The 14338-nt window shown below is 43.3% G+C and overlaps 1 protein-coding gene and 1 pseudogene across 1 annotated transcript; both read left to right on the top strand.

The window, feature by feature from the left end:
- The first annotated feature begins 1370 nt into the window (after window positions 1-1370).
- LOC146975024 (olfactory receptor 5AC1-like) lies at window positions 1371-2322 on the top strand (annotated as a pseudogene).
- A 7637-nt stretch (window positions 2323-9959) lies between these two features.
- LOC146975025 (olfactory receptor 6X1-like) lies at window positions 9960-13770 on the top strand. Its single transcript, XM_085798975.1, is given in 3 exon segments — window positions 9960-9999; window positions 10764-10796; window positions 12965-13770. Coding segments are annotated over 3 exon segments (879 nt in total).
- The last annotated feature ends 568 nt before the right edge of the window (window positions 13771-14338 follow it).

Raw genomic sequence — 14338 nt, forward strand, 5'->3', positions numbered from 1 at the left:
TCTATCACAGAAAAAAAAGAGAAAAAAAGAGACGGACAGAGAGAGAGAGAGAGAGAGAGAGAGGAGGACAGAGAGAGAGAGAGAGAGAGAGAGGGAGGGAGAGAGAGCGCGTCCTTTACGCTGATTTCATCCACATGGTCTTTGTTTATGTTGTGATTAGTGTAGCCTACACCTCTCATCTTGGTTACACAGGGTTTGAATAAATGTGAGTTTCTTTATTAGTTTATTAGTTGTTGTTCCTTACATTGGGCAGGGGTTCTCAGTGTATCAGATCAATCCTGGTTAAGTATATTAGTAAACTCATTATTGGTCACTCTGAGCTCGGACCTCCGGACCAAAACAGCTGTTTCCTCCTGGGAGAGGTTCGGCCTCTGGCGTCGCTGTTTCCTCCGTCCATGTCCAAGTATAAAATGACAAACTTGCAGCGCGCATCACCCGCCGCGCAGTTAAAGGTGAGGAGAGGAGCTCCTTTGATTGGTGAAGATCTGACTCGGCTGTGTCAAACCCACTCCACGCCTTTCTCTCCTCCTCCTGTCTCCCTCCCGCCCTGTCTCCTCCCTCTTTGCCGTTTGCGCCGGTGGGAGGGACGAGGGGAGGGATTGCGCTGGTCTAAGTCTGACTGCGCGGCCCACCAATCTTGCGAAATGGACCTGGGCCACACCCCGTTGGCGTGGCGAAGCTGCGCTGATGTTAGACTTCACCTGGTCTACGAAACTAGGGCCCATGTAAAATCACATCTCCTTCAGGGAACACTTGGAACCTGGAAGACATTTAGGAGAAGGAAGAAAAGGCCATTTACAAGTTCTGTACTTGGCAGCACCCAGGTACCATCTGTCACAATGCAACTAGTGATGAAGCTGACAAAAATGTTTGAGGGACCCAGCATTCATCTGAGTGACCAGCCAAGACCTGGAGGCCGGGGCTTCTGCAGTGGACAAGTTAGGCCTACCTGCTAAATTAGGGCCTGGATAAAGCAACATGGATGGCATCCTCCCACAGATTCTCTGGCTTTTTGTTACATCACACAATATGAAATGCCATGTGACTCATTGCTGATAGTGAATACCATCATCTCATGGTGATAAGACTGATCAACCTAAGTCACAAAAGAGGCATTTACAGACTACGTGAGTTCAATGTCATTCTCATAAAAATACATTTTTATAACTGTTTTGAAGGATAATGCATCTTTGTAATTTCTGAATGTTGGTACAATACAAATATGTCTAACATTGCAAGTGGTGCTGCTTACTGAACTGAAAAGTTGGTGTTTTGTTGGACAGCCAGTATTGTCAGTTAACATCAGCTATCATTAATATAGACTATCAACAGTAACTTGCAGCCTAACAGAAAACTGTCATTTGTGTTCTTCTAGGTTGATGGAAAACTACACCTACAACAGCTTCACAATCCAACTGGAAGGTTTAAATGTCTCCAAGGGCTCTGTCTACCCTGTATTTCTTTTTATCTTTTTCTCCTACTTGTTTATAATTGTTGCAAATATTGGCATTGTTGCTCTTGTTATCCGGGACAAAAACCTTCACTAGCCCATGTATCTGCTTTTTTTGAACCTTGCAGTCAACGACATGCTTGGAAATTCCACCATATTACCACATTTACTTGTAGACATGCTGCGTCCTCCCTCTGAACGTCTCATCAGTTACTATGAGTGTGTGGTTCAAGCTTTTTGCATACATGTTCAGTACCACCACTCGCACTGTGCTTATGATTATGGCCTTTGACAGATATGTAGCCATCTGTAACCCCCTGCGTTATGCCTCCATAATGACCAACAGGATGTTAGTGAAGCTGACGGTTTCTGCCTGGGGAGTGGGCTTTGTTCTGGTCGGGATTCTGCTGGGTCTGACCATAAGACTGAACCGATGCAGGACTCTGATCAGAAGCCCTTACTGTGACAATGCTGGGCTGTTCAAACTCTCCTGTTACAGTGTATTTATCAATAATGTCTATGGCCTCACTTTCACTGTAGTCCTGTTCACAGGGTCTATAGGCAGCATGGTCATCACCTACACCAAGATTACAGTAGTCTGTCTGACCAGTAAGAGCAAGTCTCTGAAAAGAAAGGCTTTGAAGACCTGCAGCACTCATCTGCTTGTGTATCTGATTTCTTTTTTCAGTGGAATGTGTATTATTATTCTCCATCGATTTCCGCAGTATGCTCAGACCAGAAAATTTGTTGCAATTTTATATCTTATCATCCCTGGCAGCTGCAACCCTATTATTTATGGAATGCAGTCTAAAGAGATATGGAAATTTTTGTTCAATTCGTCTGAATCCAAGAAAGCCATGTCTTCAAAATAAGTACAAATTCCATTACATAGAGAGTAGCTTAATGTATTCTCTTCTTTTGTTCAATGTATGTGTTGCCAAATATTTTGTTTGCAGAGTTTTTTTTTGTTTTGTTTTGTTTTGTTGTGGGCCTCATGTTGTTTTCATATAAACCATATGGGTTTTGGAACAGAAACTTGACAAAGGTTCATGTTCTGCAGCGTAATGCAACATGAGTAGGGTAGATGAGTAGTAACACAAATTGTCAAGTTCTGTTAAAATTTGCTGATCACTAAATATTTAAAGTGACTAATCATTGTAATATAGACACTCGAAATGAATCTTGACTCTTCTGTTATTCATCCATCCATGCATCTGACCACAAAACCTCTGGTGTGCCCAGACCAAATGTGCATGGGGTCAGCTTCTCAGTTCCAGAGAACATAAATCATTTCAAATAAAGAAACAGCCTCCCAAGTTTGGTGTGGTATGGTTTCACCACAACCACATCACACACCTTTGATGAACTGAGATACAGAGCTAGGGTAGCCAGGTTTCAAAACCTGATTCAAAATCTTCATGAAACAAACATATGCAAGTTCAGAGAAGGTAAAGATAATCAGATGGACAGGGGGAATCAGACAGAGAAGTGTGAAGATAAAGACAGCAGGTTGGTGTGCAGGCTGGAGTCTCTCCAGAGACTCTCTGTCTGCCACCACCTCACTGCTGCTTTTAATTCTATTAACCTGCTGGTCACTGAGTCACCTGGGAGCCCTGAGGCCTCCAGGACATTCATTACAGCCCTGTAATAGCACAGGTACTTCCACAAAACCACTGACAGCCTGTGGGACACATGGTCCACCAAGACTTCCTGCATGGCCCACAGAGCAGTAATGAATTAAGAAAATGTGAAAAAGGAAAAAAAGCCCTCTGGTACAACAATGTACACACCTACAGTTGGTCCTTGATTGACTCCCATCAGCATTGACCATTCTAATATTGCTCTTTGCTGTTCTTTAATGAACTTTTGCAGCTAACCAACTGAAATGTAGGCTGACTACTTCCTGTTTACATCAGTTCACATCATCAGACATCAGTTTACACTAGGCCTCATTTATCAAACAAGTATGCACCAAAAAAATGGGTGTACGCCAAAGGAGGTGCAAGGATCAGTAACTCCACTTTTATTTTTGAGCAACTGAGTGTTATGATTGGATGTTATTACATGGTTGACCGCTAGGCGGCAGTACTGGTTTGTAGTCAGCTTACCGTACCATATAACAGAGTAGAGCAAGACTGCATGGAGCCACATGTATGTGTTTGAGAACGTGAGACATTAAACTAAGTTACTTGCTATCAACATGGCCTCATCCTTGGAACACGAACATAACATGATACCAGGAGTAAACTCGAATGAACAACATGGATTTAAAACCACCGGAAAGTTTGAAACTAACAGGGAATGTCGACGAGAACTGGCGCACCTTCAAACAACAGTTTCACCTGTATGTTGCGGCTATGGGACTTGAGGCAAAGCCGGAAGCAAGAAAGGTAGCGCTGCTGCTAACGATAGCAGGGCCACAGGCCATAGAAGTATTTAACACGTTCGTGTTTGACAGTCCTGAGGATAATGAAAAGTTGAATGTAGTGCTTAGTAAATTTGATGCTCACTGTTCTCCGAAGAAGAACAAGACGTACGAGAGGTACGTGTTTCGGTCTCGTACACAGCGGCAGCATGAGCCCTTCGATAGCTTCCTGACGGACTTGCGGCTAAAGGCGCAGTCCTGAGACTTCGCAACGCTGAAGGACTCCATGATCCGGGACCAGATCGTCTTTGGTGTGGAGGATAAAAAGGTCAGAGAGAGGCTACTACGGGAGATGGAGCTGACGCTGGCAGGAGCCATTAAGATCTGCCAGGCAAGTGAGCTGTCCCAAAGTTCACGTGAGGACGTTCAGCGAGATGTCTGAAGTCGCCTCGGCTCAGAGCGACAGCGCAGCAGCGGTTGGAGCAGTGTCGTATCAGCGGAGACGGCGCACACAGACCCGGCCTGCACAGCAGTCGGAGGACGTGATGATAAACTGCAAGCGCTGCGGCTCACAGCACAAGCCTAGACAGTGTCCAGCGTTTGGTAAGCAATGCTCCACTTGCCAAGGCAAGAATCATTTTGCTAAACAATGCTTCTCCAAACGGAAAGAGGGGAAGAAAGGAAAAACTGTAAACTTAATAGACGAGCCTGATCTAAGTGACACGTTCTTTGTTGGAATGGTGAATTGTGAAAGTGAACAAATAAATAAATCAGACAATGTAAATGATGTCACTAGAGAAGATAAGTGGATAGCTCCTCTAATGATAAATGGGACTGTAGTCACCATGAGATTGGACACTGGTGCAAAAGCAAATCTCATAAGCATGTGTGATGTGAAGGCAATGAAAAATAAGCCACAAATAAAAAGAAAAGAATCTGGACTGAAAGACTACAATGGGCGGCCAATCAAATGTTTGGGCACATGCAGGTTGAATGTCACAGTTAAAGGAAAAGTGCACCACCTATTCTTCTTTGTTGTGAATGAGGGACGTGAATCACTTCTGGGTGACAGAGCCTGTGAAGAACTGGGGCTTGTGAAAAGAGTGTCGCATCATCCCAACCATAAACCCAACAAATGACTCTATGGACACAATTGTTCAGAACTTTTCAGATATTTTCAAGGGTTTTGGTGTTTTGCCCTTCACATATAAAATACAGTTGAAAGAAGGAGCCCAACCAGTTGTGCATGCAGCACGCATAGTTCCTGCTCCACTGAAAGACTGCCTAAAGAAAGAACCCGACAGAATGATCATGCTAGGAGTGATCAAAAAGGTTAATGAGCCTACAGACTGGGTCAACTCACTGGTCATCACAAAGAAAAAGAATGGTGAGTTGAGAATATGTATGGACCCTAAAGACCTAAATGAGAGCATAAAGCGTGAACATTATCAAATACCTAGACGTGAAGAGATCATCAGTGAAATGTCAGGTGCCAACTACTTCACAAAGCTTGACGCCTCACAAGGCTTCTGGCAGCTGAAACTGGATGAAAGCAGCACCAAGTACTGTACCTTTAATACGCCCTTCGGCAGACACTGCTTTCCCAGACTGCCTTTTGGAATCAAGTCAGCACCTGAAATATTTCACAGAGCGATGGAGCAGATCATCGAGGGCTTGGATGGAGTTCGAGTCTACATTGACGACATCATCATATGGGGTTCCACAGCCCAAGAGCACAATGATAGGCTGAACAGAGTTATGGAGCGAATAGAAAAGTATGGACTAAAACTCAACAAGAGTAAATGTGAGTTTGGTGTTCAAGAGATCCTCTTCCTTGGAGACAAGCTGTCTGCACATGGTGTCCAACCGGATCAAGACAAAATACATGCAATACAGAACATGCCAAGGCCCACAGACAAGACAGGGGTGCTACGCATCATGGGGATGGTGAATTTCATAGGTAAATTCATTCCCAATCTGACAGCAAAGACATCATGCATACGAGAGCTTCTGCACAGGGACTGTGAGTTTAAATGGACAGTGAAACATGAGCATGAGTGTTTCACTGAAGGTTTGGGGGGTGGTGTTTTGTTGTATGTCAAGCAGAGCGATGCACGCAGAGTTGGCGAACACACTGTCAACGGAGAGCTTCTTACTTGCTTACCAGAGGTTCACTGCACTCCGAGGATATCCATCAAAGGTCTAGTCTGATCCTGGTACCAATTTCATTGGTATAAGTCCAAGTCAACCGCTTCTGGAAGTCGTGGAGTCAGCTCGCTGGTCCAAACCTGTTTGTGCAGGGAAAATGGCACACTGCAGAAAGAAATGTTGCCGTTTTTGACATAGTCTGGCTGTGTGACAAAAACACACTGAGAGGGAAATTCAAACTTGGGAGAGTCATTAGCGTGAATCCTGACTCAAAAGGTATTTTTAGAGATGTCAATGTTCAAGTCTCTCCAAGCCATTGTGTTCTGGTCCACTGTGGGCGCAGTGGGGCGCGCACACGCTCGCCAGCGATCCACAGATGAAGCAGATTCAGTAATCACCTGAGCAGGACAGGCCAGCTTTGTGTGTGCACGCCGGGAGTCAACGGACGCTTCATGAGAAACGGGAGAGGAAAAGACAATATTATCGTTAATCGCGATAAAAAATACCCACGATTATTTAATCATGCAGAATTCGTCATAATCGTATAATCGCCATAATCCTGAATTTATTGTCCATTTTGTAATCTTTGCGAGGCGCGCAGCACGCCATGTTAAAAAAAAAAAAAAGCCAGTCTCACCAGCATGCTTGCCTGGCACCCAGCCACTCATCACAATCACAGTCAGCACCAGCAGAATGGCAGAGGCTCTGGCCCCCCTGTACCCCCCCGCTAAGAAGGTGAAGTCGGAAGTGTGGGGGTATTTTGGTTTCCTCACCAAGGACAACAAAAGCGACGTTAATAGCCCCACCTGCCGGATCTGCCGCAAGAGTGTGTGTGCACCATCAGCGAACACTTCCAACTTAAAAGTGCACCTCAGGGACAAACACCCCTCTGTATTCGCGGGACTCAAGGTAAAATGTGCTTTCTTTGCTTGTCTCAGTTTCCCCCTCCTGGCTAAACACCCTGTGAATTGTGAGCTCAGATAATTCCGAGGTGAATATCACCGGCTAACGTTAGCTCACGTAGCTAAATGTCCGACAGTGGGAACATGTTAAGACGAGAGTCGAGTCAGTCGACTAGCTTGCTAATTAGCTGCTGCTAACATTAGCTCGCTAGCCAATATTGCCCCGTCGTTTTCGCCACGGATAATGAGCTCACAAAATCACAGCTAATGTTACGGCCTCTCCTCTGTTGCTCACCCAGGGTTTTCTCCAATTTTTCCCTGTTGAAAGGGGTTTCCTGGTAGTTTTTCCTCAGTCTAAGAGGAGACGATGTTGTTATGCAAACGTTATGTGTAAAGCCCTTTGAGACTAACTGTTTGTAAAAAAAAATGAGCTAATAAAATTGCCACACCTTGCCGCCGTAACAGTTATATATAGTTTGCTTTATTCCATGTTTTAATGTTATGTCTTTTCATGTCGCTAGCAATCAGTTACACGGTTGGAAATTCACTTTTTTGTCAGGCTGCCACTGTGGTTGATAACAAAATCTTCCAGCCACTCAGTTGTTGTCAGTCATGTTCTCGTTTTACACTCAGCAGCGTTTAACTTCATCTGAAAAATACATGTACAATATTGAAATTTTGATATACAAAATTTTGAAGTAATAGGTTATTTTATTTAATATGGTATATAATTCTCTCTCTCTCTCTGCCACACACACACACGCTCGGTTCAGTAAAAAAAAAAAACTAGCATTCCCAGTGTACAGTTCATCATGTATGTATTTTCTTATCCCTTACAAATAAACTGTTTTCCTCTAAGATACAACGAGAAAGTGTAGTGTATTATTTACCTGAACTTTTAGCTTTAACATCATGTATTATGTTCTTCTTTTTATGTGTGTCCTGTTGTTCACATTTTTCCCGTGAGAGCCTTGCATGAGGTTATCTTATGCAAGGTCGTAAACTCTATAGGTTGGATCCTGTCTCATGTCCATAAACGACAGACATGAACTGTGTATGTTAAATATTTATAGGACACGTAATGCCTGTCATAAGATATAGATAAGATATAAGATAAGATATAAGGTGGAGTTTTGGAGTTAGAAAGTATATAAGATCATGGTTTTGAGCCTTAGAAGGGAGATCCCACTTTGGCACCAGGGATGCTTCAGGATTCGGCATTTTTGTACACTGTTCTTCTACTTGTAGATAAACTTCTTTTTGAACACAAGTGAAGACGTGTCGGCGGTGATCCCTTCTTTTCATCAACACATCAATATACCACAAAAGCTAAACGGACCATGGATTTGACGTGCTTCGTTGACCCTAGGTTCAAAGCCAACTTCTCGGATGATCCCGAAGCCACAAAAGCCAACTGTGTACAGGTATGTGGCGTGGAAGGAAGTTTAAAACAGATAGGGGCATGATGTGAATTAAATATAGGTTAAATAGGTTAAAAATGGGATGCATGTAAATTCAAAATGTGGTACACTGGGATTAAAGCAGAAGTAAGCGATCCGGTCGTTTTGGCTAATGCTGCGTTCCAGGCAGGCTTTTGAAACCGTAAGTTACAGCTTCAAGTCACAACTTACGACTTTGTAGCGTTCCAGGCAACCCGCAACTCGCGTTTCTCCGACCTGATGCCTGTGAAAGTCACTATAACGGCCACTCGTAACTTCCGACCCGTAAACTCGCACCAGATCGAACTGGTACGACTTCACAGGTCGGAAAAACACGAGTTACGGGTTGCCCTGAACGCACCATAACTTCTTGTCAGCCGATGGAGTTAGCAGCCCCCGCCCTCGTCATGGATCTATTGGTCCTCGTCCCTACGTCACCACATTCATGCGCATCCCTTGGCTGCACACACAGCCCTTCATGCCATTCTCTCTCCTCATTGGATAAAAATTGTAGGATACAAGGAAAGTTTTCTCCTCGGCTCAGAGCAGAGCAGAGTGACTGACAGACCCGTGTTTCGGTCCAAACACTCTATGTAAGTGATTGCTGTGGGAAGATATATATATTAACACAAAAATATCACTTACTTCTGCTTTAATATTGAGGCACCGCAAAACACAAAACCGCCATGATTTGTGATTTCATATACAGGAAGCCCTCAAACTGCCACCTGTAAGAGTGAGACAGGAGGAGGCTGATGAACCGTGTCCTACAGAGCGCCCTGCCACTCCCCCCACCACTACCAATAAGGGCCTGGCTGGGTTGCTGAAGAGGATCACTGCAAGCAAGCAGTAGAGACTTGGGGCCCTAGTTTCGTCGACCAGGTGAAGTCTAACATCAGCGCAGCTTCGCCACGCCAACGGGGTGTGGCCCAGGTCCATTTCGCAAGATTGGTGGGCCGCGCAGTCAGACTTAGACCAGCGCAACCCCTCCCCTCGTCCCTCCCACCGGCGCAAACGGTGAAGAGGGAGGAGAGAGGGCGGGAGGGAGACAGGAGGAGGAGAGAAAGGCGTGGAGTGGGTTTGACACAGCCGAGTCAGATCTTCACCAATCAAAGGAGCTCCTCTCCTCACCTTTAACTGCGCGGCGGGTGATGCGCGCAGCAAGTTTGTCATTTTATACTTTGACATGGACGGAGGAAACAGCGACGACAGAGGCCGAACCTCTCCCAGGAGGAAACAGCTGTTTTGGTCCGGAGGTCCGAGCTCAGAGTGACCAATAATAAGTTTACTAATATACTTAACCAGGATTGATCTGATACACTGAGAACGGCTGCCCAGAGTAAAAAAACAACAACTAATAAACTAATAAAGAAACTCACATTTATTCAAACCCTGTGTATAAGATGAGAGGTGTAGGCTACACTAATCACAACATAAACAAAGCCACGCCTATCTCAGCGCAGCGCGATCTGCCAATCTTCCAATCTGACTTTGCGCTAGGCTGCGCTGGTCGAAACTTGCATTCGACCGGCTGCGCTACCTTGCGCCACCTGCGCTGCGCCAGCAAACTAGGGCCCTTGAAGATGAACACAGGACCACAGAAGAACAGGTGAGAATGAGAATAAGTGTGATGCTTTTCATTCCTGTGGAGAGGGATGAGTAGTTTATTTATTGCAGTGTTGTTTACTAAACTATATGAATGTGTTCTGATTACTGTTGTTTGTGTGTGGGTGCTTGTGATCATTACAGGTTCGAGCCGAGATAAAAACGTACACGTCTCTCCCATCCATTGCAGCCGATGACGCGGACCCGCTGCTATGGTGGCGTGCTCATGGAGGGGAATTCCCTCACCTTTCAAGGCTGGCAAGCAGGCTGCTATGCATACCTGCAACTACCGTTTCTTCGGAGAGAGTTTTTAGTGGCAGTGGGCATATCTTAACACCTCTCCGTGCGCAGCTTAAGGCAGAAAATGTCAACATGCTAACATTTTTGATGTTTAACCTACCCTAAGAAGTCTTAATTATGGCTGGGCCTGGACCACCACACAACTTAGACTAGCATTACACAGTTCATGATTTTTTATACTTGTTATTACTTGATGGTTCAAACTGAATGTACTAGTACACTCTGATCAGGGCCGCCCCTGCCTACACGCAGATCACGCACAGTGCGTAGGGCCCCGCGATCCAATAGGGGCCCCGTTTTGCACAAAGGATGCGCATATGCACAGCCGTGGTGCGCGCTAGATCAGCTGTCAGTGCGAGGCAGGAGAAGAGGGAGAAGAGACCTTTTTTTTGTAATCTGACACCGCACGCGCCGTCACGCGTCGATCTGACCAATCACTGGTCAGATGCGCTCTAGGCACTTGTCAAGCAGCTGCAGGTGAAGACGTGATCACGGCTTCGAAAAGAACGAGTCAGGCGCGAGCAAGAGGGGAAAAAACCAAAACAAGACGAAACTCGTGCTTCTCTCGAAGGTGGGTATTTGTTGAAGTTAGTGCTGCTGGGTCGTATTAACGGCGCCGTTAATGTCCGTTAACGCTGCTAATGGTGTTAACGCCAGCACTAGTAAAAATGTAAAACTTTGTGGCATAAGCACTAACCCTCCATGCTCAGCAGGCTGCTGCTGCTGCAGGTAGGAGGAGAGAAGCTAGCCTCCAGTAGATGTGGACTGTGGTCTGGAGATGAAAGTCATTTTCCAGCGGCCCTTACCATTAATAAATGTCTTGTTAACACCTTTGTCTGCATATGCATTCACCTCTGTTGAAAGGCAGTGGTAAATGTATCAGTTGTTGGTCGTATTTTCGGCTAAAGTTTATAATCTAGGTTATCTCCATACAAGGATCTGTTGGTGAATTTATTCTATGACAGGCAGCTTTGGAGGAGATATTAGAGATAAATATTGATAGAAATGAGTGTATTTGATACTTTGGTTGACAGAAGGAACTAAATTTGAATGTAGCTCCATTTTGAAATATCAGTCTCTTTGGTACTGAATTAGTATGTTTTATTAGGATTGTAGTTGTAGCCTATATAATAATGATAATGATGATATGACAATAATAGTAATAATAGATAGCAATAGCAATAGTTTTTTTTATTAATATTAGTATAAGTATAGAACTGCTAAACTGCCAGTATTAGTGGTTGTAGTTTGCATTATAATCGATTATAGGAGGGCCCGACAAAATTTTTTCGCTTAGGGCCCCATTTTGGTCAGGGACGGCCCTGACTCTGATTGTTCAAGTGATCTTGGTTTTACAGTTTTTAACGTCAAAGATCAAACTGAATAGATTCTATGATTTTGACCTTTAAAAAAAAAAAAAAAAAATGTTGTTTGTAATCTTTTGTATTTGTATTCTATGCCTGCTTGTAAAGTATTAAATCAACAAGTAAGTAATTGAAAATTGTTTTAAAAAAAAAAAAATATATATATATATATATATATATATATATATATATATATATATATATATATATATATATATACTGGGCTCTGGTGCATATCAGTTCATTGTGTTGCACATGGAAAATTTAACTGAACTGAGTTGATTTAACTGAGTTGTTCACTTTGTGCAGTAGTCATTGATTTTGATAAAGCATTTTGCGCCACCTACTGGACTGAAGTAAGCACTACTACTCTGCATTACACAGCGCAAAGTCAAGATAAGAACTATGTCATGATGAAATATGGACGAAGTTATTAAACTTTAAAAAAAAAAAAAAAAAAAGGAATTAATGGCTATTGACGCATTATTTATTAGGATTTAGAGGAGATTTCCTGATAATAGTGTGGTCACACGGCAACAGAGCAACCATCACCATGTGACCGCTCACAGCAGCCTGTCATGTGACGGGCCATCACTGACGGCACAGATGTCCCAGGGATCTTTTTTTTTTTTTTTTTTTTTTGAACAAACGACCTTATGGCTTGACTGTTAGGCTTCTGTTCTTCTGGGTAAGCTAACGTTAACATTACAAACACACTGATGGGATCCTTGGAAAGTAGCGGTGCTGCCGGCGGGGCTCACAGGAGCATGAAACAACATTGATATGTGCTGCTTTCACGTCGGTGTCTACAACAACATCGGAAAAAGTCGCTTTTGACCAAGGACTTTACCGGATTTAGCGAGAAAGGAAAAAATAAAATAAAAATTGTGATTATTTTGGCCACAATAATCGTCACATTAATTTTCATATCGTCCCATCCCTAGTGGTGTGGTTATATGTTATATGGTTATATGTTACAAATATTTAAGTTAAAGCAGAAGTAAGCGGAATATTTGTGTTAATATAAGTCTTAAATAGTTATATCTTCCAACAGCAATCACTTACATAGAGTGTTTGGTCCGAAACACGGGTCTGTCAGTCACTCTGCTCTAAGCCGAGGAGAAAACATCTTGTATACTTCCTTGTATCCTACAAGCTTTATCCAATGAGGAGAGAGAACGGCATGAAGGGCTGTGTGTGCAGCCAAGGGATGCGCGTGAATGTGGTGACGTAGGGACGAGGACTAATAGATCCATGACGAGGGCGGGGACTGCTAACTAACGAAGTTAGCCAAAGCGACCGGATCGCTTACTTCTGCTTTAAATAAGGCATTAAAATAGATTATTAGTTATTTATAGGGTAAGCCTTTGGATAAAAGTGTAAAACAGCAGTTATTTTTATTGACAAAAACCTTCACCAGCCCATGTATCTGCTTTTTTGCAACCTGTCTGTCAGTGACATCATTAGCAGCACTCGTGTTCTGCCTCGTGTAATCTCAGACATGCTGCTTCCTCCTTCTGAACGTCTCATCACTTACTATGAATGTGTGGTCCAGGCTTTTTCCTCAAACTTTGTAGGTACCACTGCTCACACTGTGCTCATGATTATGGCTTTTGACAGATATGTGGCCATCTGCAATCCCCTGCGTTATGCTTCCATAATGACCAACAAGATGGTGATCAAACTGACGGTTTCTGCCTGGGGAGTGGCCTTTGTTCTGGTGGGGATTCTGCTGGGTCTGACCATAAGACTGAACCGATGCAGGACTATGATTAAGAATACTCACTGTGACAATGCCTCTCTGTTCAAACTCTCCTGTGAGAGTGTGTTCATTAATAATGTCTATGGCCTCACTTTCACTGTGGTCCTGTTTACAGGGTCTATAGGCAGCATGGTTCTCACTTATACTAAGATAACTGTGGTCTGTCTGACCAGTAAGAACAAGTCTCTGAACAGTAAAGCCTTAAAGACTTGCAGCACTCATCTGGTTGTTTATCTGATCATGTTGTTAAGTGGATGTATTATCATAACTTTACATCGTTTCCCTCAGTACTCAGACTACAGAAAACTTTCTTCCATCCTATTTGTTATTGTGCCCGGAAGTCTCAACCCCATAATCTACGGCATGCAGTCCAAAGAAATACGGAAATTCTTATCGGAAATGTTTCTGTCTAAACGCCTGTTTGCCATCAAGTGAATGAAAAATGTTGGCCTTTCTGTAAATGACTAAGCAAAATCATATGAAAACTGTGAACAGTGAATTCATTGAATGAATCCACATTCCACGTTCAAACCAACCAAACTACTGTCTTAATTTGAGGTTTTATACTGAACTTTGTAAATATGCAGTCTAAATAAATTTTTATAGAACATGTGACTGCAAAAGATTCTATTCACATTCAAATGACATTCATATTTAGGGATACAGAAATCTCAGGTAGTGCACATGGTGAAATGTATATTTGAGATCTGCACAAACAGGATCAAAAGCAAATGTAATAAGCCATCAAATAGGTCAGTGATCCATTTCAGTGCAACTGAAAACCAAAAATCATTCAACTAAATCATTAAAGACTGTGAACAGTGAATTCATTGAATGAATCCACAGTCCACAGTCAAACCATCCAAATACTGTCGTAGCTTTAAGTTTTATACTGAACTTTGTAAATCTGCAGCTATACAAATGTGACTGCAGAGGATTCTATTCACATTCAAATGGCATTCACATTTATGGAAACAGAAATCTCAGGTCATAAAAGCAGTGT

Source organism: Trachurus japonicus, chromosome 14 (genome assembly GCF_045865225.1).
Source record: "Trachurus japonicus isolate A0001 chromosome 14, Traja_1.0".
NCBI classification, from domain to species: domain Eukaryota; kingdom Metazoa; phylum Chordata; class Actinopteri; order Carangiformes; family Carangidae; genus Trachurus; species Trachurus japonicus.